Source organism: Ambystoma mexicanum, chromosome 4q (genome assembly GCF_040938575.1).
Source record: "Ambystoma mexicanum isolate Mex_15411 chromosome 4q, UKY_AmexF1_1, whole genome shotgun sequence".
Classification (NCBI taxonomy): domain Eukaryota; kingdom Metazoa; phylum Chordata; class Amphibia; order Caudata; family Ambystomatidae; genus Ambystoma; species Ambystoma mexicanum.
In genome coordinates, this window is record NC_090928.1 from 15361055 (window position 1) to 15387884 (window position 26830).

General features: G+C 44.4%; 1 protein-coding gene across 5 annotated transcripts in view; it reads left to right on the forward strand.

Moving 5' to 3' along the window:
- Window positions 1-26830, forward strand: part of VIT (vitrin) — a 2362557-nt gene that overhangs the window by 444759 nt on the left and 1890968 nt on the right. For 3 of the 5 annotated variants that reach the window (XM_069607358.1, XM_069607362.1, XM_069607359.1), the window contains one exon: window positions 7537-7607. The exons of the other annotated variants lie outside the window; for them this stretch is intronic. In XM_069607358.1, the coding sequence (XP_069463459.1) occupies window positions 7577-7607 (31 nt within the window). In that variant the 5' untranslated portion in view covers window positions 7537-7576. The remainder of the gene's footprint in view (window positions 1-7536; window positions 7608-26830) is intronic. 5 annotated transcript variants of the gene reach the window in all.

A 26830-nucleotide genomic window follows, 5' to 3' on the forward strand; every position in this document is an offset into this window, starting at 1 on the left:
CCCCACCATTTAGTTTATTTACAAAATGTCAGAACAGCCATGTTCTCCGCAGACAAATCGAACGCAACAAAAACGTCTAGCACATAAAAAAACAAAGCATTGAACCTATCTCGTACTCCCCACCCTCCCCAAACACTCTTACACACCAACACACGGCACTAAATACAATTTTTTATCCACGTTTCACTGCGCTGTACGCGGTCGACTGCGAATACAAGATGGCGGGCGCCACAGAAAATCTGACGCGCTCCACGCCCCTCGCCATCCAATCAGCGAACACGTCGAATGTCCGCGGACATGACGCAAGCCCACGGGCCAATCGGGGTGCTGTCCGCGGAGCGAACAGGGAAGTCCGTCCGCGAACCGAACGCAGATATCACTAATTTTTTTGCCTTACATTTTAGTCATTTTTAAAAAAACTACTGGACGGATTTACACCAAATTTACAAAAGCACGCTTTTGGGACCAGACCGCCGCTCCTGCCGCAAATTTGGTGTAAATCCGTCCAGCGGTTCGGGCTGTAGCCGTGCGCAAAGTTTTTTCCCATTATGTCTATGGGAAAAAAAAAGTTTTGGGACCCCCCCTATAACTTTGCCCCCCCTGGACGAATCCTCACCAAACTTTGCAAAAAAAATTCAGAGTGACCCAACTACTTTTTTTGCAAAGTTTGGTGAGGATCCGTCCAGGGAGAGCGAAGTTATAAGCCGCCCAAAAAGTGCTCTTCCTATGGAAACAGCAACTTAACCATAACTACATGGCCACTACCGTGGCCATGTAATATATATATATATATATATATATATATATATATATATATATATATATATATATATATATATATATATATATATATATATATATATATATATATGTGCGGTCAATTGTGCAAAGGTCAATTCGGACCCTCGACTTTCGGTCAATTCGGTAATTCGAACAATTGTGTTCGAACAATTTGAGTAATAACTGTTTTTCATCTTTAGGTCCGCTCATATGGAATGAGTGCTGATTCTGTTCCTCTCATTTGTCTGAAACATATCTGGGTTGGTCCATTGATCAATTTGACTCCACATGGACTAGGAACACTTTGTATTTATAGTGCTCCAGGATTTTGGCAGCGTAGGGTATGTTGGATATGAGCCTATAGTTAGTTGGATCATATGTTTTTCCCGCCTCATTCTTTAAAAGCAGTTTAATGTAAGCAGCTTTGTAAGCCTTTGGCATGATTCCTATGTCCAGCGACCCTGTTAATGGCCAAGAAATCTCACTACATCGAAAGAACTCAATCAGCGACAAACCCACAGACGCAAACTTACAAAATCATTAACGAAATGAAAAATCCTTTCTCGTGCAGCAATACGTCCAGTTCTTCGCAAAAGATATGCGACAACATCACAGACCATTTCAGAAGAAAAAAACAAAATTCAAAAGCTTCTTTTTAGAGGGTTCATTGGTGTACATTCTCAGGGAGGGTCGGAGTTCACAGGTTGTAGACCTGCAGATTGAGCAGTGCTTGATTTTCCAGTGATTGTAGAGGTTTTGTCAGTTTCCTTGTTGAGAACATCCGTTCGGATGTGTGTGGGGTGAGTCTGTCCTGTATGTTTTTGGCTCGAAGTTAAACTTGTTGACTTTGTTTTTCCTACAATTTCTTTTTCTGTTTTTTACCACGAAAAGATAGATGGTGGTTTGGGGTCAGGCAATATTGGTTGGGGTGAAGTCAGTGGTGGGAAGGAAGTAGGCTTATCTTCCCCAGATTCTGTGGTAATACATTTGGTAAAATAAATGTGAAAATATGTTGCCCACTTTAACTTTGTTTAAAACACATAAAATCTGCAGTAGTTTTTCCAGTCTCTGTTTATGAATAAGGACCATAAAGAATTACATTTAAAGAAGAACCAGAAGTGCTGTAGAAATGAAAGTCTAGCAAAGAAGGTGATTGCAAGACAATAGATTAAAACCAAACACCAAAAAGGAGGATAATAGAAGAGACTTTTAAACTTCAGATGACACAGAAAGGGAAAGGCATAATACGCAAGGGGAGCACAAATGAGATGACCCCCAATATCAGTTAATGCCTCATAACCCTGGTCACCACATGTAGGCAAGATCCTCACGTGTCTGATTGTCGCCATCATATGTGAAGTGCACCCTCAAATTCCCCAGTAATGCCATTCAATGCCTTTTATGCTTTGTATAAGGTACCAAATGTGCAGCCTCAGGTGTAATCTATTCCTTCATGTGCCAAGCACAGACTAAAATTATCCAGACACCCCACATACTTCCTGGGATGCACAGTATATTTACCATGGGGTGATATGCAGCCTCAAATGCACCAGGAAATGACAGTCGCCCTGTCTCATTTAGCTTCACAGATGCCAGTATAAAATAAGATTCACACTTTTCTAAAGGAAGTTAAAAACACTTTTTAAAGCATCACTAATTTGAGAGTATTACACTATTCTGAACCTATGCTTGGATTTACTAATGGTAATACTTGGGAATGTACAATAATCCATTACTTATATAGCGCTTTTGCCACAGAACTTAACACAAAACACTCTTATATAAACATTTTATCAACCAGAATTAATACACATTTGTCAAGTTCGGAAGGATGAAAGTTTCTGTAGATCTAGCTTGGATTCAAACCATTGAGCTGCGGAACACCAATAGATCCCAGCTATGCGCATGTAACCCACATAGTTGTCTTGCCATATATTTCTCCTTAAATATGGATACCACAGCATCTGGGAATGCATTGGCTCGGGGGGAGGGGTGGTTACATTTCCTATTATCATAGCACTTATAATGACAGTGCTTAGAAGCAGAAGGAATATGTCAGTGCCCGCTAGTAAACCAGATAATAGTAGTGTTATGTTTTGATTTAAAAAGGACCGTGAGGGACAGGAGATGGTGGTGGATGGATAGCATAATAAATGTTTCTTTTTAACTGTACAATTGATAAAACAACATACTGGGGGTCATTCTGAGGTGGGCGGTAGGGGATACCGTGCAACGGTAAGGAGACCGGTGCCGGTAATCGCCTATCGCCCAATTCCAAGGTCCCTTAGGGGGAACCATAAGGGACGTGTGGTCAGACCACATGTCCTTTACGGGTCCTGCTAAGGGACCAGTGCGCAAATAACGGGCTTGACATTCGCGAGCCCGTTATTTGCGCCCTCCCCATTCCCATTGAGCCGTATGGGGGCTCAAATGGGAATGGGGAATGGTTTGTTCAATGGGGACTTACTGGTCCCTCCAGGGTCGGAATGGAACGGTAAGTCCCCATTGAACAACACCGGAGTCGGTACCAGTATGGGAGGCAGCCATGGAGCTAATTGCTCCATGGCTACCACCATACTCGGAATGACCCCCGCTGTATCGCAATTGGATAGCTCATCATGTTAGAAGCTCAACTATGACATGTGCCAGCCTGCACTTTCCAAGTTCAAATATTAGCAGAGTTGAATCAACCCTTCAGCCTTCATAGGTTACTACATTAAATACGATTATAATTCATCGTAATAACTCCTATTTTTACTGTGCTTAACTCAGGAGAAAGGCGCTCGTCTTGGAAACAAGAGCCAAACAGCATGAGCTGAATACTCTTAGAGGTTTGAGTGCAACATGAATGAAGCACGATATTTAAAAAATAGATATTAACAGCACTTAGAAACTGGACTCAGGAGTCACACATAAAGTGCTATATGCAAAAATATTATATAATACCATTAATTTTAACTGGATACAGGAACATGTAGGCACCAGTAACATCCAAACGTGGAGTATTTTAGCACACGTTGGTAGGCCCTAGAAACATAACATGATCAAGCTAACTCTGAATAAAAACTCTGGGGCTGGCGAATCCAGTCTATCTGGTCTTGATAGATGTTAAGACGGATTTCTGAACTCTGTCCTGGCGGCGCAGAAGTTCAGAAGGCCAACCTAATTACTTGGAACAGGGTAACCTCTGGACAAGCCAGACCAATCAGGGTAGCGATCGCGGCGGTCAAGACTAGGTCTCAAGAGGGGTGAGGGTGACTGAAAGCCCGCAATGAGCACACAAAGCAAGGACACTTACAAACTACTCCAAACAGGTGTTATATTAAAAATATATACACATTTATTCCAAGGCCTTTAAAACAATGACCGTAGCGAGAAATCACAATACAACTCTATTAAACCAACACATACCATACCAATACAATATATATACAAATACAACAAGTCTCAAGCGTTAGATGCACGAAATGTGTAGTCCGCCTAAAAGGGAAGGAAAACAGGCAGTGCGAAATAATGCTTAGACCCAGTCCGCCTTCAGAGGCACCTAACTAAAAGGAAGTCCGAGCCCTACGAAGAGTGGAGCCTTGTGCTCAAAAGTACCTGCACACGCTGGTGCCAACGGGCAAAAAGGGGGAGTCTCTTCGAGGGAATCAGGCAGTTCAGTTTAGTGCACAAATGAAGAAGAACAGAGTTCCACGACTCAAGCGCAGCCTCCACTGTGGGCAGAAGCAGAGTGCGAGTACGGAAAGGCGTGCTGTTTTGACACAGCGGGGAAAAGCTATGGGCTCATGCAGGAGGGCGACCAGTTCCTAGCTATGCTACTCACCGGTCCCCGATGTAAGCAGACCCAGGCTTCTCCGCGTCAGTTTCAGTCGCTGGCAGGTTCTGGAGAGCAGGGGACGTCTCGTCGTCGTGTTGATTCTGCAGCAGCAGAGTTGAGTTAAAGATGTCCCAAATTAAGTGAACCCGCACAGTTTGTTACCACAGCAGGGCAACGGAGCGGCCGTGTGTATCTCAGTCAAATGTACACTACTCACTTCAGACCTGGGAACGCCAAGTGTACGAATCGTGTGAGAGTGACAAGGACTAGAAATACTACACAACCTGGCGGCGGTTACAGAGCAAGACTCCTGTGTAGGCTGGTCAGTCTGCTGGATGGCCCAGAGACGCTTCCGAAGGCTTACGAGCAGGAGATGGTGAAGATGCCGATAATAGCTGTTCCCGCTATTCCAAGGGTCGAAGTACCAGTACAGGCCTTCTGGTTCGATCAGAGGTAAAAAGGGTTTCACAAGACGACAGCAGTGCAGAGGAGCAGTCCTTCAGCGGGTCACCAGCGATTCCTCGGTTCAGCCTCGTGGTTGCAGGATACTTGGCTCCTGTATTGCTTCGTTCGTGAGAACTCAGGAGATCGACATGTTAGTGGTGTTTCCAGCCCCCACTTATCCACGGTTCCCTTCGGGCCAAAACGGAGGGGACCCAATGGGAGATCCGCTCATCAACACTCACACCATACGTGGACCTATCACGGACCACGGTGGTCCCAGGCATTCACGCCACCCTAGACTCTCTGGCACCCAGGATGTGTATTGGGACCAGACATCCCAGCCCACATCCTGGAGGCACACACAAGGCCTGTAGAAGCCCGCGAAAGCATCTGTGTTTCGCTGGAAAGTACATGCCCAAATAACGAAGGCCCCGGGTCGGCTCGACCTGGGGAAGGTGAAGGGAGCAAGACGGTCAGCGGACAGGACAAAGGAGCCTCGTGGTCTGGCCATTTTGGGAGCCAGGCCACCATGTTGGGCTAAGCGCGAGAAACGCGCTTAAAACGCCAAAAGGAGCTCAAAACACAAGAAACGATCGCTGCCACCATTCCCGTCCGTGATTCACTTTCACCGATCAGTTACAATCCAAAAAGAGTATCTAGGGCATGTAGAAGGCTAGAGACCCAAGAGAGCAGTAACTTAGCTTACAGTGCCCTCTTGTGTCATGTTGCACGAAAGCCGCAACATGATAAAAGAAACTACGGAAAACAGCGTTTCCGGTACTGACTGTCTTAAGGGCATGTCAGTTTCCCCGTAAGAATGGAGCGAAAGCCCAGAGGAGTGCGGCAGAAGGCTGCACTTCTCTGGCAAAGTCTAGATCATGGGGAAAAACAACAGCAAAAAGTTTAGGGGTTGCCACATGGAAGGAAAATTACCCACAATTACGAAATCTTTCCTAACAATAGACACACACCAATACCCTCTGCACCATTGTTACTATAGCACATTAAATAAATCCAGAACTTCACAGGGAGATTTTCCGAAAATAAAGCACGTTCCAAGAACTTCTTCATTTTCATTTCCGCACTGCCTCTGCAATCCTTGCCCAGGGGTCACATAGACAGTGCTGGTGGTAGCGGGGGAGTCACCAGCGGTTGCAGCTGCAACCCCTGGTGACTTTCAAAGGACGTCCATTCTCTAGTATAATCTATCATTTTGTGGAGTGCATTGTTGAATGTACTGAGACACGCTTCATTCCCTGCTTCCGTGTCTCTGCTCAAAGCATCCACACACACGCACACGCACACACGTGCACATACAGACACACACTTGCCAATTATTTGAAAACGTGAGTCCAACACTGAACTATGACCTCTATTTGTATAGTGCAGAACAGAAAGAAGCGTACTGGAGCTGCAATACAGAAAATTAAAATTGAATACCTGGTCAACAATAATAAAGTAAATCGAAAGGAGCATGTTTGCAGTTCAGGTGTTGTGTAATGGGTTCAGCAGTACAGAGAGGGGGGTTTTCTTCATAGGTAGTGCCTTAAATGAACGAAGCAACTTTTCAGCAAGTGTTGTAGGGGCACAGGTTATCACATAATTAAAAAAGAAAACCCTTATAACAGACTCAGGTGATCAATTGTGGTGGGAGCCAGATAGCAGAATGTGAAGTAGTCACCAAACTTTCCTCGTATGTAATGCTGTACATCATCTTTGCTTCGAATATGAATGACAGTCTACACGTTTTTCTAAACATATATGTTCCATTTGCATGTACATTTATCAATTGTCTTCTTCCACTAACGCCACAACAAAGAGGATACTGGGCACACATAATGAATTGTGTTTTCCTAATATGAAATCATTGTTCTGTTTTGTTATGTTGTATTACTGGATTTCATGTTGCACGCTGATGCTAATTTCATGGTATTTTGGTGTTTTTTGACATGCAGGAAATTAAACTGGATTTGGTTAGTAGGAGCAGAAGCAGTGCTTTGCTGTTTTGTTGATGCGTGTAGATAACAAAGAACCTTCACACACTGCTAGGTGTTCTTGGCACATGCTCTGTGAGGACGTAGCCTCGGCGTGCTTTCACATGGATTCACATTTTGAGTATCGTATTCATTCATGTTATGGTACAATTGTGTGTTATGGTTGTGTGGTGTGTAGTCTGTGAGTAGGTGTATTTCCTTAAAATGTGCGCCTGTGCTGTAAACTATATGAGTGCAGCTAAATCAGAATCGGGTTTTGCAGTAGTTCTGGTTGCTACATTTCGTGTAGAGCGTTAAGCAGTGTGGTGAGATGTGTTGTCATTCATGATTGGAGACTAAACACATTAGTGGTGTGGTGGACAGCGGGTAATGAATACCACAGTGCACTCCACGCCATAGCTACATAATTAAGTCTTGGACATTCTCTGACCACTTATTCAATGCAAATTCTGACAGATTTTTCAACCATGCAACCATATTGTATTTCTTTTTCTTTAGACCATTTTAGCCTGAAAAATTGGATGTTTGCATTTTAACCATGAAGAAAATAACAATCATTACTCTTTTTGGTAAGCATTTTGCACGTATCTGTTATGCATGCATACATAATTGATTCTTTCTAGCAGTTTTACATGCATCTCTTATTTTTGTGAGCATTGAGTGGGGGGTAATAACAAAAAGACGAACAGGACAAACACAAGAGTGGACAGAGGGGAAGGGAAGGAGAACCTAATAACATGACATTAATATTTAGGAAGTCCAGAAAAGCGTTCCACTTCAATTCATGTTTGCAAAAAACAGGTATTTCACACGTAACACGGTCACATAAAAGGACAGATCCACAATACACCCCTGAACTGTTTAACATTTTGAAGGAAAGCCATCTTCAGAATATAAATGGTGGTATATTGAAATGGTGATTTTAGGTGACAACTGCAAGAAAGATTTTAATGCAATTTGTTCTTTTAAGTATTGTAGTTTGTTGCATTCATAAGGCATGTCAGTTGCTTCAGAGCACTTTGTGAAAGGCAAGTGGTGAAGGGTGGCCGAGAATAGGAACATTAAAGACACTGTTTTTGCTGTATTGCTGTATTCAATATGTTGCTGTATTGCGTCAAAGCCATATGACTACAAAACCTATCCAGTACTTTAGAGCATACCTTTGTTAATGCGCATTAAGAGAATTCCGGTAGGTGTCTATAAATCATTTAAATGATTTAGGGTGCTGGAGAGGTGAAACATCTCTGGCACAAAGGATCAGTAATTTATTTATTTATTTATTTATTTAATTTGTTTATTTGTTGTGCATTTGTTAGGCGCTTATGCATCAAGAAATTGTGTTTCACAGGGCCCACAGGGCAAAGGGATGGGAACATGGGAACAAAGGCAAATAGAATAAGCTGATGAACACGAAAGGGGCAGTTTTTACTAGGCCTTGTGGGCATTCAGAACATGCAAGTGCAGGGAGAGACAGAAGGGACAGGGAATGGGGTAAGTGTTAGGAGTTTCACAGAGGGATGTGCCAAGGATTCAGTAGTTTGCAACAGTAAGTGTCTGGCAGAGATTGCATGGTACAGAGTGATCACCTGCCAATAATAAGTGCAGGCCTGTGAGAACAAAAGCCAGTGGGTGCCCGAAGGGAAGTGCTGGGATGGGGCGTAGGTCTGAAGGTGATTGGGTGGAAGACCGAGACCCAGAAGGATACAGCCACCAATCTCAGCGACTGTGGGGTATTAGCACGGAAGTGGGAGGAAGAAGGAGGAGGTGAAGCGGAAAGTCTTGAGAAGCTTCCAGAATTTGAGGAGATCCGGGTCAAGATGGAGAGGAAGGGGGAGGCTGTTCCAGAGAAGGGAGCCAACCGAGGAGAGAGGTCTGCCACAAGCTCACTGATTAGAAAAGCACCTGACATGCTTTGAGTTGGAGCCAGAGGAGCGCAGCGATCTGGAAGGAAGGTATTTGGTGAGGGCAAGTTCTAGATGGTTTTGGTCCTCAGCTCCAGACAGACTTATGGATGTTGCAGAGGGATTTAAATTTGATCTTTGCAGCAACCGGAGCCAGTGGAGGGATTTTAGGTCTGTAGAGATACGGTCCCTGGGCTTGAGGGCAGGGATAAGTCTCACAGCCCTATTCTGGACAAGCTGGAGGGGCGGAGAGAGGAAGAGGGTGGATTAAGGAAGAGGCTGTTGCAGTAGTCCAGCCTAGAGAGTACCAGAGCTCTAGAGACATTGAGCTTCTTGGGAAAAGTGAGGAAAGGAAGGATACCTCTGAGGAGGTGGAGTTAAAAATGGGCCTTCTTGGCAAGGTCCAAGATGTGAAGGAGGAAAGAGAGAGAGGAGTCGACGATGACTCCAAGGTTTCTGGCTTCAGATACAGGAGAAGAGAGAGAGCCCATGTAGGGGGGCCACAGTGAAGCGAGGAAAGAAGGAGTGGGAGTCCCAATAGGAAGGATCTCAGAAACAATATAAAAGTAGTATACTTACATTAAGAATACTCTTGTCCTCTGCACATCATTTGACTATTAACAGTCAAAATCTTGAGTTAATCCTGGCAAATAATACAAGAAGTTTACTATTCTTAAAATAATGTAAACATATTTTCAGTGGAACCATATTTGACAAGAATAACTCTAGAAAAGAACTTGTAAAGAAATACATTTTTAAAATCTGTCAGATCACATTGACCTTGGTTTTATGAAGTTTACAGAAACAGAGGTGCTCGAGGTACTGAAGAATCTTAAACCCACTAGTTGTCCTGGGGAGCCATATCCACCCAAGATTACAAAAACGTGTGTGTCAAGCCTTGCCTCGGACATTTCTGAATTTGTCAATGCCTCGTTTCAAGCTGAGCCTGTTCTGGACTTTATTAAGCAAGCGTGGATCAACCCACTATTTAAAAAAGCCTCTTTGATCCAAGCATTGCAACAAACTAATGAACCATCACCAACTTGCCTTTTCTTTTAAAAATCTTAGAACAAATCGCATATTTTCAAATTCAGACTCACTTGTAAGAGCACACTTTTCTTGGCTGCAGCCAGTCTGCCTTTAGAGCCCATCGCAGCACCGAATTTGCCCTGGTGGATCTTAAAGGAAGTCTGTCTTTTAATATGGACAGTGGGAATGTCTCTTTGCTTTTATTATTAGATCTCTCAGCAGCCTTCAAACATGTGGATTTTAATATTTTATTCCAAAGAGTACAAACTGAGGAACTTTTATATAGATTGTCAGTTGATTGGAGTTGTTCTTTTATATCAGAAAGATTGGTAAGAGGTTTTAGGGGTGACGCGACAGCCAACCCAGTTGAGCTCTTGTGTCAGGTTCCACAGAGATGTTGCCTTTCACCCACATTGTTTAATATTTGTATGGAACCCCTTTTTCAGATGTTGGATGGCGGAGAGATGCTTCCTGCCAACTATGCTGACGACACTCAAATATCTTTACAGCTGTCGGGTGATAATGTGCTTCCGAAGGATACAATCCTTGGGGTGTACCTAGCCTCGACCCTTTCCATGAAAGATCATGTGAATTTCAGTCTTCTTCATCAGCTTACTATTTGAGATTACTGAACCGGATATGGCCCTACATTTCTCTAGGGCCACTATGCTACACTTGCTCATGTGATAGTTGGGGCCAGGTTAGAATATTGTGGCAGCCTACTTGTGGGTACTTATCAGAGCAACTTGACTAGGCTCCAAGTACTGCAGAACAATGCAGTTAGGATTGTGGCTTGTCTAAATCGTTGAGCACATGTCACTACATCCAGAAGGGCTCTGCACTGGCTACAAAGTTTAGGCTTCTCACAATTGTTCATAAATGTCTGTTTGTAAATAATCCAATCTATTTTAAACAAATACTGAGCCTTAAACAACATGTTTGGGTGCTAAGTTCTAGGAAGCGCAATTTGCCACAGTGTAAACTTGAGATAGCTGATAAATGTGCTTTTAATTTTCTTGCCCCTGATGTGCGGGTAGAGGTATCTCTTGTATCATTTAAGAATGCTCTTAAAACTTAATTTTTTTATGTAAAGTGTAGTCTGATATTTTTATGTTTTATCCTTTTTATCTTTGTACTTGCTTTTAGGTGCTTGGTTTAACTTTTTATTCATGTGGTTTTATTTCCTGGTTTTCTCATGTTTTATTGTTTACTCAATTTTGTGTTTTTAGGTTTGTTACTGATGTATTTGTTGTTTGTCTTGTCTTTTTGTTTAGTGCCCATTTACCTCTGGGCATAAGGCAATCTAAAAGTATAAATAAATTAATCAAATCCGTGGCTCAACATGTTTTGGCACATGTTAATTCCTTCATGGGGAGCATTCCATTAAAATCTGCTGAATAAAATATACAGAAATTTAAATCAATTTGTATAGGGTTCTTCTGGGGGGATTTAAAATTAATAATAATATCTCTGAGCAGTTATTACTACTGACAAGCCTGTTAGTAACTACTTTAAATCAAATATGACCTGGTCATTTGAAAAGGCTTGCAAGAAATAGTTAAAAGACTAAATTTAAAATCAAAATGAAATACCTGACGGTAAAGATGAAAAAAAGATTAAAAGGGGAAAGGGATATCTACTGTTAAAAATAACACTTACCAAAAGTGGAAGCTGTAAAGTGGTAAAACATACAAAAGTAAATACCAATGTAAGATCAAATGAAGGGATAAATACCTTTATCTTCAGTTGTGGAGATGAGGAAGGCATCTGCCGATCCGCTAAACTACCGCCCTATCTCCAATGTGCCCTTTTTGCTGAAGATTTTAAATAGAGTGGCTTATACACAAGTTTTTGCCCACCTAAGATCTGGCAATATTTTGAACCAGAGGCAGTCCGGCTTTAGAGAAAAACATGGGACGGAAACGGCCATGCTGGATTTAAAATCTAGGCTTTTACGACACATGGACCTGGGAAAATGAGTATGCTGAAGTTGTTGGATCTATCTGCCGCCTTCGACTTGGTGGTCTTACTGCATTGGTCACCAGGTTTGAGGAGGTAGCAGGATTCTCATTGTCAACAGCTCAATGGGTCAAATCATTATAGGGGGACATTTCTGGAGAGTTAGCAGTGAGATAGCGGATGCTACTTCGAAAGTATTGGCTATGGGAGTGCCGCATGGAGCTTGCCTCTCACCTATATTTTACAATATTTTTACTTCTCCGTTCCTCACTTTTCTGGACAACAATGGGATTGAATTTACGAATTATGCTGATGACACCCAATGTGTCATCCCCCTCACTGGTGTCTTTTCAGAGGACGAAACTAACATTAACAGAATCTATGACCTTATCCACAAATGGATGTGTGCCAATGGCCTGTCACTGTATACAAGCAAAACAGAGTTAAGTAGGGACAGATCCTAAAATTCGTAAAATGGAAGTTCAATATACGCAAATACGAATTGGAGATTGTACTATAGATGTCAAAAAGAAGGTAAAAACACTGAGGGCTTTTTGGATTGCAACCTGAAAACTCTGGTGTAACGCTCACCTGATTCCCGTAGAGGCGCCGGTCTTGACTGGGCGTATACCGTATCTTCAAAGGTGATGTGTAACACACGGCTGGCTCTTTGGGCTGGACCCCTGTGCACTGTATGTCTGACTCGAAGGGTAAGGTGTCTGCAGATAGAAAATATGGGATTAATGAACTGGGTTATTGAATGTCTCTCTCTTCTTCCCTTTCTCCTCTCCTGTAGAACCCCAAAGGTTAACGCGCTCACCTTAGGTAAGTGAACGCCGTGCTCTCCATCTGCTTCGGGGCAGGGTGCTGTAACCAGTTTCTTCACTGGATAAGGGGAGCAGGCCTCTTGACTTCAGAGGACTGCTGTCCGTCGTTTACTTCACGAACGGTAAGTTTCGAGTAATTCTAATGTCTTTAAAAGTCTTTGTTTTGCAGGGTTACGGCGATGGCGGATGACGGGCTGAAGTGAGTTGAAGATGGAGCCTGTGTGATGAATAGAAGCGCCTGGAAGCACGTAAGTAAGCGCTTGTTGCCTGCTTCACGATGCGCTCTAACTGTCTTTTTCTTTTGCAGGTACAAGTTCGGAGCGGCTGCAGTGTGCCGGAATACCCACTGGGTTAGATGTGGAACGGAGTAATGGCACGTGAGTATTAAAGTTCCCCAATGTCTTTAAACGCACCTTGTTTTGTCTTTCAGATGCGGGATGCAGCGCCGAAGGCCTCCGGAGCGTGCGAAGAGTTGGTAAGCTTTTGTCTTTCAGATGCCGGAATGCAGAGCGAAGATCTCCGGAGCGCACGAAGAGTAGGTAAGCCTTTGTCTTTCAGATGCCGGAATGCAGCGCGAGGCGTTGGTGACAGCCGATGGGTCAGGTAAGTGAAGCGCTGTCACTGAAGACCGTAATGCTAACCTGTTCTTTCTTGTCCTTATAGGTGTTGCTGAAGACTGGATTCAGGATGGTAAGCCTTTTTCCTTAGGCCCTGGATCAGATGCAGAAGACACGATGAGCGTTCGGCTGCAGGGGATGCAGAATAACGCAAAGCAAGATTCATCCATCGGGTGTGGTTTAAATAGCCTCCTGTAGTGCTTAGGTGTCTCCTTCCACAGCCACGCCTAGGTAAGAAAAGAGTTCCTGCTTTCCAGAAGAGTTCCAGTGTTCTGAACCTAGGGAGTGGCTCCTGCCCCACCCAACAGGAAAAGTAGTTCCAAACAGAAGAGGATCAGAGGCTCAACTGGCAGGCAAGTAAGCAGCATGGTCTGCTGCAGGTAAGTCCACCCAAGCATTATAAGCCCGGCGCTTCCAGCGCTGGGACTGGGCATATTTATGAGCCTGGTGCCACTGGTGCCAGGACTGGGTCCAAAAGGTCCCAATTGGGACTGGTTGGCACTCGGAACCTGGGTTATGGATCTGCTTCCAAGGGAGTTGGGAAAACCCTGACCTTTTGGAAGCAGAGATCATGACAGTACCCCCCCTCAAGGGCCCTCCCAAACCGGGCTTCTCCGGGGGTTTTGGCTTGTCAGGAAATGTTCGGTGAAATCTTTTGATTAGGCGTGGAGCGTGGACATATTCAGCAGGTTCCCAGGATCTCTCTTGGGGGCCGTAGCCTTTCCAGTCAATTAGGTAAAATAGTTTAGATTTGGAGATCTTGGAGTCCAGAATACTTTTGACTTCAAACTCGAGTTCTCCATCAACTAGGATAGGTTTTGGAGATTTAGTTAGTCGGGTTTGAGGTTGCACGGGTTTTAATAGAGAGACGTGGAAGACCGGATGTATCTTCATGTGCGGGGGCAAGTCCAACTTGACCGCTACTGGGTTTACAATGGTAGTGATGGAATAGGGACCAAGGTATCTTGGGTTGAATGTACGTGGCCCTTTTAGAGGTAGATATTTGGTGGATAACCAGACTTGATCCCCTACTTGATATTGAGGGGGTTCCTTCCGATGTTGATCTGCTCCTTTCTTGTATTGTTCTTTAGCCCTTTGAAGGTGAGAAACAGCTTCCTTAAAGGCTTGGGTGATTGTAGAATGCAGGTAGTCTACTGCTGGTGTTTCAAGATCTTGGAGGGGATCCAACTCCGAGGTTTGAGGGTGACTGCCGTATAAAAGAAAAAACGGGGTTTTCCCAGTTCCCGAATGGACAGAGTTATTGTAGGCATATTCGGCTATCCAAAGGATGTCTTTCCAAGTTTTTTCAGTTTGTTGCAGCATGCAGCGTAAATACTGTTCCAGAGTTTGATTGGTCATCTCGGTTTGTCCATTGGTCTGAGGGTGGTGACTGGTCGATAGTCTCACATCAATTTGAGCCGACCGACAGCAACTTCGCCAAAAATGAGAAATAAATTGACTACCTCGATCCGATATTAGAACCGAAGGAAAACCGTGCAGTCGGACGATGTTTTCAAGAAATTCTCGGGCCAGAGTTGCTGCTGTTGGCAAGCCTTTGAGTGGAATGAAATGCGCCATCTTGGAGAATAAGTCCACGATTACTAGAATCGTATTGTATCCGGAGCATGGAGGTAGATCGGTGATGAAGTCCATAGAAAGCGTATGCCAAGGGCGAGGTGGGATGTCAATAGGGCGTAAGAGGCCTGCTGGTCTTTCCTTTTGACTCTTGTTTTGAGCGCATACTCCACAGGACATTATAAAGTCTCTGATATCTTTTTTCCAAGACGGCCACCAGAAGTAGCGCTTGATCTTTTCTGAGGTCTTGGCTATACCGGGATGTCCTTCCATTAAAGAATCGTGATAACAAGAGATTACTTTTTTCTGTAAATCTGTGCTGGGCAGGTATAATCGTTCTTGGAAATACAACAAGTTGTCCTTTACTGCAAAGTCCTTTCCCTGCAAATGCCAATTCTGTATGTCTGCTGGAGTTACAAGTTCCCTGGCTTTTTCCTTAACTTCCTCTATGGATTGTGTGGCGATTACACCCAGAATTCTTTGTTCGGTAATGATTGGTACAGGTTTAGGGTTGATCAAGTGTTCTTCCACTCCCATCCGAGAAAGGGCATCGGCTTTACCGTTTTTTGTACCAGGTCGATAGGTAATTATGAAGTCAAACTCGGCAAAGAATAATGCCCAACAGAGTTGTCTAGAGGATTGGGCTTTTGCAGTTTTCAAATATTGCAGGTTTCGGTGATCCGTAATCACAGTAACGGTGTGTCGGGCCCCCAGCAGATAATGCCGCCAGGCCTTAAAAGCAGACTTGATAGCCAGAAGTTCCTTGTCAGTAATCGTGTAATTGATTTCAGGAGGCGAGAATTTGCGGGACCAAAATGCCACGGGATGCAACTGATTGGTTACCGGGTCCTTTTGTGATAGAACTGCCCCCATGGCAAGGCTTGAAGCATCAGTTTCCACGATGTAGGGGAGTTCGGGGCGAGGGTGTTTTAAGATTGGTGCAGAGATAAATTTAGTCTTCAAATCCTGGAAAGCTTGTTCCGCCTCGGTAGACCATTCAAAACGTTTGTTTTTCTTTAACAAAGCAGTGATGGGCTGGACTATTCGAGAAAATTCGGGGATAAACCTGCGGTAAAAGTTAGCGAAGCCTAACATGCTTTGCACACCTTTTACGGAGGATGGTGATGGCCATTTGAGAACTGCATCGACCTTCTTTGAATCCATACGCACTCCGCTAGGTGATAATATGAATCCCAAGAATTCAACTTCAGTCACGTTGAAAACACATTTTTCCAACTTAGCGAAAAGTTTGTGTTGACGCAATCTTTCGAGGACCATTTTCACGTGTTTCCGATGTTCAGATTCCGATGAAGAATAAACGAGGATGTCGTCAATGTAAACAACAACACACACATCTATGAGCTCTCTGAGGACATCGTTCATAAAATATTGAAAGGCGGCCGGGGCATTGCAAAGTCCGAAGGGCATGACCTGATATTCAAATAGCCCATATTTGGTGCGGAAGGCCGTCTTCCATTCATCGCCCTCTTTTATTCGAACCAAGTGGTAGGCTCCTCTAAGATCCAACTTTGTATATATGCATGCTTTTCTGACCTGGTCCAGGAGTTCAGGGATCAAAGGTAACGGATATCTATTCTTGACGGTGATCTGGTTCAGGGAGCGATAATCTATACAAGTTCTAAGGTCTCCTTCCTTTTTTGGAACGAAGAACAAAGCTGAAGAAGCAGGGGACTTGGAAGGACGAATAAACCCATTTGCCAGGTATTGATCCAGGTATTGTCGAAGGTGAAGGTTCTCAGGCTCGGTGAGGGCATAAATTCTACTACAAGGAGGAGTAGATCCAGGTATCAGGTCTATCTGGCAGTCATAAGACCTATGAGGAGGTAGAGAGTTAGCCTGATCCTTCCGGAAAACATCTTGGTATTCTAGGTATTCGGGAGGTAACTGGGGAGTCTCTGAAGAAATTGCTGCCAGTGCAACACCAGGTGGAGGGTGACAAGTAGAGACACATTCTGGAAACTGGACCGTTCTTGCTCGCCAATCGATCAGAGGATTGTGTTTCTCTAACCAAGGTATTCCTAGAATAATCTGAAACTGAGGGGCCTTGATCACATCGAACACGATCTTCTCCTGGTGTCCATCTTGACTTACGAGCGTCACTTCTTGAGTGGTATGCGTTACTGGTCCGGAGGCTATCTCCGTCCCATCCACCGTAGTAATGACGTCCTTTACAGCCTTGGGACAAAGAGTTAGATTCATCCTCAAAACCATTTCATGATCCACATAATTGCCGATGGCACCGCTGTCGACGTAAGCTTCAATTGCATGTAATCGATCCGGATTATCAGGGCTAATGAGGACCATAGGTATCACGAAATGCGAGGTCACGGAACTGGTTTTCACGCTCGGCAAGAGGACCTCTATTCTTGTCGGGCGAGGTCGTTTCCCTGCTCAGAGTTTGTAACTTTGGTAACTGCAGCTCCTACTGCCTTCTTGGCAGGTTTCACCGGACAGTCTCAAAGAAAGTGCCCTGAGTTTCCGCAATAGAGGCATAATTGCAACTGTTTTCTCCTTTCCCGCTCCTTTTGTGTTAGAGGACCTTTCAGGCCCCCTATTTGCATGGGTTCCCCGGAGTCTACTCCTTTGGAAGGAGTTGGCGGTTTGGAAAATACTCGAGCATCAAACTTGGAACGATCGGCCTTCCTGTTCTGCAGTCTGTGATCTATTTGAACGACTAGGTCTATATAGTCCGAACAATCTTGTGGGGGATTCACTACTTGGGCTAACACATCTTTGAGCTCTCCACGTAGACCTCTATAAAACAGCGTAATCCTTTTGTCCTCAGGCCATTGAGTTTCCACTATCAGTCTGTTGAAAGATGCAATATAAGCCAAAAGGTCTTGATTACCTTGTCGCAACGAAAGAAGCTCATTGTCCAAGGCCTGCCCCTGTGAATGTCTTGCGAAAAGTTTTTCCATACTGAGCTGAAAAGCTTGAAAATCATGGAGGACCGGATCATCTTGATTTACTAGAGGGATCGACCAGTCTGCCGCATTACCACTAAGGTACGAAAGCACGAAAGCTACTTTAGCTTGATCAGTTGGAAATGCTGCTGGCCGGCATAAGAAATGCAACCGGCACTGATTGATAAATACTGAAAACCTCTTTGGGTCACCAGAAAATCGTTCGGGCGGAGCCAGAGGTACATTCCCAGGTAGGTTGATCTGCACTGGATTCATAGAGGATGTAGAAGGAAGATTTCCCCCAGATGCAGGTAACGGGGTCTGTCCGGCTTGTGACTGTAGCAATTGTCTAGCGAGATCATCTGTTCGCTCCTTAGAAATAATCAGTTCCCTTCTTAGAGCGTTCGTTTCCTGACGGGCTGCATGCACTTCTGCCCTTAGTTCCCCAAGTAACTGGGCTAGCTGGTCGGTATCCGAGGTTTCCATAGCGCCTGGACGGGAGTTTTGCGGTAGGCTTTCCGTTCTGTAACGCTCACCTGATTCCCGTAGAGGCGCCGGTCTTGACTGGGCGTATACCGTATCTTCAAAGGTGATGTGTAACACACGGCTGGCTCTTTGGGCTGGACCCCTGTGCACTGTATGTCTGACTCGAAGGGTAAGGTGTCTGCAGATAGAAAATATGGGATTAATGAACTGGGTTATTGAATGTCTCTCTCTTCTTCCCTTTCTCCTCTCCTGTAGAACCCCAAAGGTTAACGCGCTCACCTTAGGTAAGTGAACGCCGTGCTCTCCATCTGCTTCGGGGCAGGGTGCTGTAACCAGTTTCTTCACTGGATAAGGGGAGCAGGCCTCTTGACTTCAGAGGACTGCTGTCCGTCGTTTACTTCACGAACGGTAAGTTTCGAGTAATTCTAATGTCTTTAAAAGTCTTTGTTTTGCAGGGTTCCGGCGATGGCGGATGATGGGCTGAAGTGAGTTGAAGATGGAGCCCGTGTGATGAATAGAAGCGCCTGGAAGCACGTAAGTAAGCGCTTGTTGCCTGCTTCACGATGCGCTCTAACTGTCTTTTTCTTTTGCAGGTACAAGTTCGGAGCGGCTGCAGTGTGCCGGAATACCCACTGGGTTAGATGTGGAACGGAGTAATGGCACGTGAGTATTAAAGTTCCCCAATGTCTTTAAACGCACCTTGTTTTGTCTTTCAGATGCGGGATGCAGCGCCGAAGGCCTCCGGAGCGTGCGAAGAGTTGGTAAGCTTTTGTCTTTCAGATGCCGGAATGCAGAGCGAAGATCTCCGGAGCGCACGAAGAGTAGGTAAGCCTTTGTCTTTCAGATGCCGGAATGCAGCGCGAGGCGTTGGTGACAGCCGATGGGTCAGGTAAGTGAAGCGCTGTCACTGAAGACCGTAATGCTAACCTGTTCTTTCTTGTCCTTATAGGTGTTGCTGAAGACTGGATTCAGGATGGTAAGCCTTTTTCCTTAGGCCCTGGATCAGATGCAGAAGACACGATGAGCGTTCTGCTGCAGGGGATGCAGAATAACGCAAAGCAAGATTCATCCATCGGGTGCGGTTTAAATAGCCTCCTGTAGTGCTTAGGTGTCTCCTTCCACAGCCACGCCTAGGTAAGAAAAGAGTTCCTGCTTTCCAGAAGAGTTCCAGTGTTCTGAACCTAGGGAGTGGCTCCTGCCCCACCCAACAGGAAAAGTAGTTCCAAACAGAAGAGGATCAGAGGCTCAACTGGCAGGCAAGTAAGCAGCATGGTCTGCTGCAGGTAAGTCCACCCAAGCATTATAAGCCCGGCGCTTCCAGCGCTGGGACTGGGCATATTTATGAGCCTGGTGCCACTGGCGCCAGGACTGGGTCCAAAAGGTCCCAATTGGGACTGGTTGGCACTCGGAACCTGGGTTATGGATCTGCTTCCAAGGGAGTTGGGAAAACCCTGACCTTTTGGAAGCAGAGATCATGACATCTGGTCCTTCTTACCTAAAGGAGGTCCTGATCCCAAAAGTAAGTGAGTATAGTCTGAGATCCATCAATCGCTCTCAGCTAAAAAATCCCTTCTTGCAAGCTAACACAAGTGAAAAATTGAGCCTTCTTTTCTGCCGCTCCTCCCTTTTGGAATGGTCTGCCTGTTAATCTTAGAGAGAAGACCTCCATTAGAGTTTTCGGAAAGGGTTTAAAAACCCTTCTGTTTAACTAATGCCTAGCCTGATTCCGAGAGCTTTCCGTCTTACGGGTACTGCTATTAAGAGGTGTTATTTGTCTATGTGTGTCTTGTCTGTCTAGCGCCCTTAAACCCCTCGGTCAGTGGCTGTGCTATGTAAGTTATAAATAAATGTAAGGTTCTGCTATGTGGCTCAGAAGAGCGTCTATTGGACAAAAAATATGTATGTTGATTCCAAAGGCAAATTTTCACCTTCCCAAAGTATTCAATCAAAAAAGGTATTAGTACCTGGGAAAGACCTTATAGAAAAAATTGTTGAAGTAGAGTTCCACATTGGTATTAGGGTAGATTGGAAGGTTAATCTGATTGGAATGCTTATTGGCGTTCATCCAAAATAGACGAGTTGAAATTGACGTACTTACATCTGCATACAGGACATAATGATTTCATTTTGTCCACTATGTCAAAAATAGACCAGGAATAGTGGTGGTCACGAAATAAAGAGAGAAAAAGTATCAAAGTAAATGAAAAAAAAATGTTAACTAAGAATTTAATTAATATTTCTCTCTTACACTCTGTGTACAAATAGACTAAAGAGTTTCACTGGCAACTGATAATGAGATTTTAGCAGGATTATACTTTGATAATATAGACATGGGCACACATTAGGATATATTTGACCACATAGACAATCCAAGAATGCATAAAGTTAAAGGGAAAGTTCACAGTATTTATCCAAACACAAATTGTATAATAGGCATTACTTTTATGTCAACTATAATGCCTAATAAATCTTAATAAACAATCATAATGAATGAAAACAGCAATGCAAATGTAAGCTCTAGCTCAGTTAAGTTCACTAACCATGGTCAGAATATTTATATTTCAAAGAATCCCAAACTATACTTAAAATGTATATGCATATTTAAATAAACATCCGTAGATTAAAGACTTCATTCATACCTAAGATACCTTCATTCATATCTAATCAATCAATCCAGAACCATTCTTGTTGCATTACTTTCTCAGTCATGTCTCCACCCCTCGGTGGTTGATGCACAAGGTCAAGGACTATGAATCTCAATCGTGCTATAGTATTTTTGTGATCTCTAAAGTGTTTGGTGACCAATGATTCTAGGTTAAAAGTCCAAATATTGGACTTGTGTTCTGTCCATCTTTCTTGCACTTTGGAAGAACTTTGGCCCAGGGGATGCAAGTGTTTCACAGTCTGTGGACACCGGTTTCTAGGATTTTGTTGCTTTACAGCCTAGTGAAAAGTAACAAGCCTAGTGTCAGGGCTGCTACTTTCTTGCGTGCCTCCTTCGGCTTATTCTAAAATCAACAAGTGGTTTACATTAGAACATTGGAGTGCATCTGTTCATTGGATTTTGTATTGTTTATTTTTCCTCTCTTTAGAGTGTGCGCCACTTGGATACAGGGAGCACACACTGGAATAAACTTGCAGCACAAAATGTCCATTTAAAAAAATAACACTATCACTGACAAACATGCCACAACCTCTGCATTTGATGAAGAAGAAGCCACACGGATCTCAGGCTTAATAAAGGATATTGAAACAACAATACCAACGACAACTAGTCCAGGCTCCATCATTGCACAGCTAGAAAAACTCTCACATAGAGAGATTTCTCAGAAACTGGATGCCACCACATTAGCTCAGTACTATCAAGCTCAGAGAATACCAATGGGACTGAGGGTTTATTTAAGACTGACTCTATGCGAAGCCATCCCAGAGTTTGTGAAGACGTGGGAGCAGATCCTTAATAAATGCTCACTTGATCCTGTTTTGCTTACAATAGATGAACTATCCATATCTGTTACCAATTTAGATAAAGAGATCAATGAGCTGAGTGAACAACTGACCAATCTGAAAAGCAGCGAGATGCTCCAAACCATCCTCAAAGATATCAACAGCTCATTGGAGGGTTACAAAAAAGACATTGAACCATGGAAGGTATGGAAATTCAGATGGGATACATGGGATTATTCCCAAGATATCGTATACACCTGGCAGGAATACAACCAGAATATTTGACTGCCATGGCGTGCTAGACCACAACCAAAAATACCCAAACAAGAAGGACATTATCAGTGAAACACCCGCAAGCGGGGATGAGACCAGATTAATCAACATTGGTAACATGGCCACAGGGGGGTTGAGTACTTTACCAAGCATAATTCACAACTCACAACCTGCCTCTACATCAACAGCACCTTTGGTTTCTTTTTTAGAAAGAAAAAGACAAAACAGAGCCACAACTAGTAGTAAATATTTTACATTTTACGAAGAGTCAATTGGAGGTTATCAATTTAGGATTGTCATTCACTCCATCACAACACTCTACTCATTTAGAAGAAACAACAAACCACTTCAGACTACTACACAAAATGAGACACAAAGTTTTCTTTGACCTCAAACCACCACAGGGGGAACCTTCTGAGACATTTCATTATCTTGAAATAAAACCCAAGAGTACATACATGTCGCCGTAATTCTATTATTGATTACTTGCGCTATACTGCCTTGTTTTACCTATGCTCCAGTATCTACCTCGTTGCACCGCTCTGTACCCTCCTCCACCTATACCACCTAGGTGCACTCATTTAAGATCTGCCTACTTGCCGTGCACGTTCGCACCTCTTCCCAGCCCTATGCACTCTGATACCGCAGCCTGCACTACCGTTTACTCCTGGCCACGACCTAACTTCTTGCATCATCTGTGCCTCTGAGCCGATGGTAACCGCAAATACCTGTTGTCATTCCAATGCATGTTATAATTTGATGTGTCCTGTTAGGCCCTGCTCTCACTATTGAGTGCCATATATGCGTAGCCCGCTGCACTCGTGCCTTCCGTATTGCCATATCAGCATATTTTACCCTGTATGCTTTGTACCTTATGCTTGTTCTCATATCCGTTCATTAGAAAGAACTGTAAAGGTGTATCTTATTGTCTGTGAGCCACAATATTGCCCACCATGATTGTAGCTCGAGCAAAGCGCAATGACTCTCTATTATAATCTGCATCTAGCCTAGTACTGCCTCCCACCTAGCCTATCTGAGTAAGGTTTCTCATCATAATATTCACTGTAACCTAATTGCATATTATGCCTACCTTGTATACACGTGATGAAACTGTATTTTGTTGAACATTTGGCAAACCGCATTTAGCCCTTCTGCTAGAACTGCCTCTCAGTATTCTGCTAGCCAATCTTTATGACTTGCCTACTGTGCTGAAACTGCTGTATCCTGTAGTACATTTGGCAAAACTGCATCTAGCCCGTCCTGCTAGAACTGTTTTTTCTGCACTCACACAGCTGAACTATATGATATGCCTATGTTGCTCTGTCCTAGGCCACATCTGCCATTTTGAGTGTACCTATGGTCGCTTATAGGCCAAATTTGCCCTCTTGACTGTGCCTCTTGCTGTTCATAGGCCACATTGACATTTCTCTGTACCTTAGCGTGCTTTTTAGCCCACTCTGAACCAATCTGTTCCTGCCGCCACTGGCTGGGGCCATCCAACCCAATTTGACTGCACCCACCACTACCCACAGCCCTCCCAGTATACAATCATGCCCATAGCTTCCTGAAAGCTTGCCGCTGCTACCACCACGCTGCTCACTCTCCTTGCAACACTCGCTGCTCTCCAACTTTACACCTCACTCCACCCCATAACACCCACTCCACAAAGCCCCTTCCCCAATCCCACTCAACCCACTGCCCTGGATACCTCACAAACACACTCACCTCTCACAGACGCACCCCCTGCACCCTGTATCACAATTATGTATGTATAGAATAGAAAGACTTAGAGCTTGCACACTAACTGCAGAAATCAGCACGCAACCTCCTCCCATAGAACACAGAAACTATAGATTGAGCTCCCGCACCACTTCCAAACACATCCCACGCACTGAACTTCCACATACCTACAAACAACCACCCACTAACCAAAGCATACCCCACAATGTCACCACACATAACATATCAGACACATCCGACACCCACGCCTCCACTAACAAACTACACACACCATCAAATGTGCCTTCCTTAATGTCCGCTCCCTCACAGCTCATGCATCAGCAATTCATAACCTCTTAACTAACAACAACATTGACCTATTAGCCATCACAGAAACATGGTTACATGAAGCATCAGGCCCCGCCATTGCACTTGCACTACCACCAGGCTTCACCATACTCAGACAAGACAGACCTGAACGAATAGGAGGCGGAGTAGCATTCATCTACAAGGAGAAGTTCCAGCTCCAACTTGACAGTCACTCCTCGACCAGCAAATCTGACCTCTTATCGGCCAAACTCACACTGTCACCCAACAGTACCATCAATATTCACTTACTATACCGTCCCCCAGGCCTCACCCTAGACTCTCAGATAAACATCACCCACATTCTCAGTAATAATATCAAAAGCTCCACTAAAACCCTTCTACTAGGAGACCTCAATCTGGGATTCAATGATGCTAAAGACAAACCTGCGGTCACCCTCACCAAGGAACTTAGTGACTTAGGCTTCACCCAGAAAGTAGAAAGTCCAGCTCACTCCAAAGGCCGCATTCTAGATTGGATCGCGGACCATAATTGCCTTGCTACTATCACCTCTAACACCTCACTGCCCTGGACCAACCACAACTGTGTCGAATTCTCTGTTCCCATCACTAAAAACCACAAAACTCTGACCCCTGCTATCGCTGCACAAGTCAGAAGCTCTAAAAAGCTTAAAGAGGATAACCTGCGCCCTTACCTCAACACCCCCGAACTAGCACCCCCTTTCGCTAATGACCCCAATATCCTAGCAGACATCTACAAAGATGTCATCACTAAAGCTATTAATGAAATAGCACCACTCGAATGGAAAAAAGGAAAGAAATCACTACACACCAACTCTTGGTTCACTGAAGAACTGCACTTAATGCGCTCCCGCAAAAGAGAAGCACTAAAAAACTGGCAAACCAACCCCTGCAGCAGTGCCAAAAACAAATTCAATTTAATCTCCCACCAATACAAAACAGATATCACCGCTGCCAATGCCTTCAAAACACAAATCTCTAATGCTAAATCACATTCTAAAGAAATCTTCAGCATTTTTAAAGAGTTCACCCCCCCCCCCCCCCAATACACCTGATGAAATAATCAAAGATGAAGCCTGGTGTGCTAGTATCCAAGCTGCCATGTTACACAAAATTGACCTTCTCCAAAAGAAAATCAAAGACCATTGCAAAGCATTACCTCAACAGACAGGAACCAAGCCTACCAACTCCACACCCGCCTCGTCTAAGCCCACCATAACTGACTTCTCCTTCAGGGATGTCACTGAACCAGAAGTTATCAACTTACTAAAAAATCTCAAACCCTCCCCTTGTAAAGGCGATATATGCCCGCCCAAGCTCATCAAAGACTGCGCAGACACCTTTGCGCCGCTCTTTACGGCCTTCATCAATGCGTCCTTTAAATCAGGCATTATCCCAGTTAGCCTCAAAGCGGCCTGGGTCCGCCCCTCCTAAAAAAAACTATCCTCGACCCCCTACACCCTAACAACTACAGACCGATAACTACAGTGCCATTCCTCTTGAAATTACTGGACAAAGCCGCACACTGCCAAATCCAACACTTTCTGGAAACCCACTCCATTCTAGGGACCAGGCAATCAGTCTTCCGGAAAGGACACGGCACCGAAACAGCCCTGGTGGATCTGAAGAGTCAGATCACCCAAATCATGGATAAGGGCAAGCCAGCCCTACTGCTCCTCCTAGATCTTTCAGCCGCATTCGATCTGGTTGATCACAAGACCCTCACCTCACACCTCACACACTCAGCCAATTTCTCTAAAGAATCAGCTCTCTGGATCACCTCCTTCCTCGAGGGAAGAGCCATGAAAGTCTTCTCGGACACTGCTAACGCCACACCCACTACAATCCATTGAGGGGTCCCTCAAGGATCCTGCACTGCACCCACACTTTACAACTTGTTCACAAAGCCTCTCTTTGACGAACTCGACTCACATGGTATCACGTACTCGAACTACGCGGACGACACACAAGTACTTCTACCTCTCTCAGGATCATATCACGAAGACGCCAAGGCACTCCACACAATCTACTCCATTATCCAGGCTTGGATGGCAGTTAATGGCCTCTGCCTTAATGGAGACAAGTCTGAAATCATGATACTAGGTCAACACAGCACCCTAGACAAACTGGACAAACTGTACGCCAACTTCTCCATTTACACCTCCCTCATCCCCGTATCCACAGCTGTCAAGACACTGGGAGTTTACCTAGACTCCTCACTATCAATAACCAGACAAGTTAGCGCAATCACTTCCTCATATGCGCATAGCACCAAACTAATAAATGCCATCAAGCCATACCTCTCAAAACCTAACTGCCTTTCAATAGCCAGGGCAACCATTGGAGCCAAACTGGACTATTGCAATGCCCTCCTAGCAAGCATATTGGCAAAAAACCTAAACAGACTACAAGTCACACAGAACAATGCTCTCCGGGCCGCACTGAGCATCCGGAGAAGAGAGCATATCTCCCAGGCCAGACACTCAGTCCAATGGCTCCCGGTCAAAGAGCGGATCACACTCAAAATCCTCACCCTCACACACAAATGCCTCTCTCTTTCCGCCCCGTCCTACCTATCAAAGACCATCTCCAAACCCTCCTCCTCACGTCCCACCAGGATGCAATACACCAACTTACTCCATATCCCACGCATCAAAAAAGCCAAAGCCGGTAGCCTAAGCTTCCCC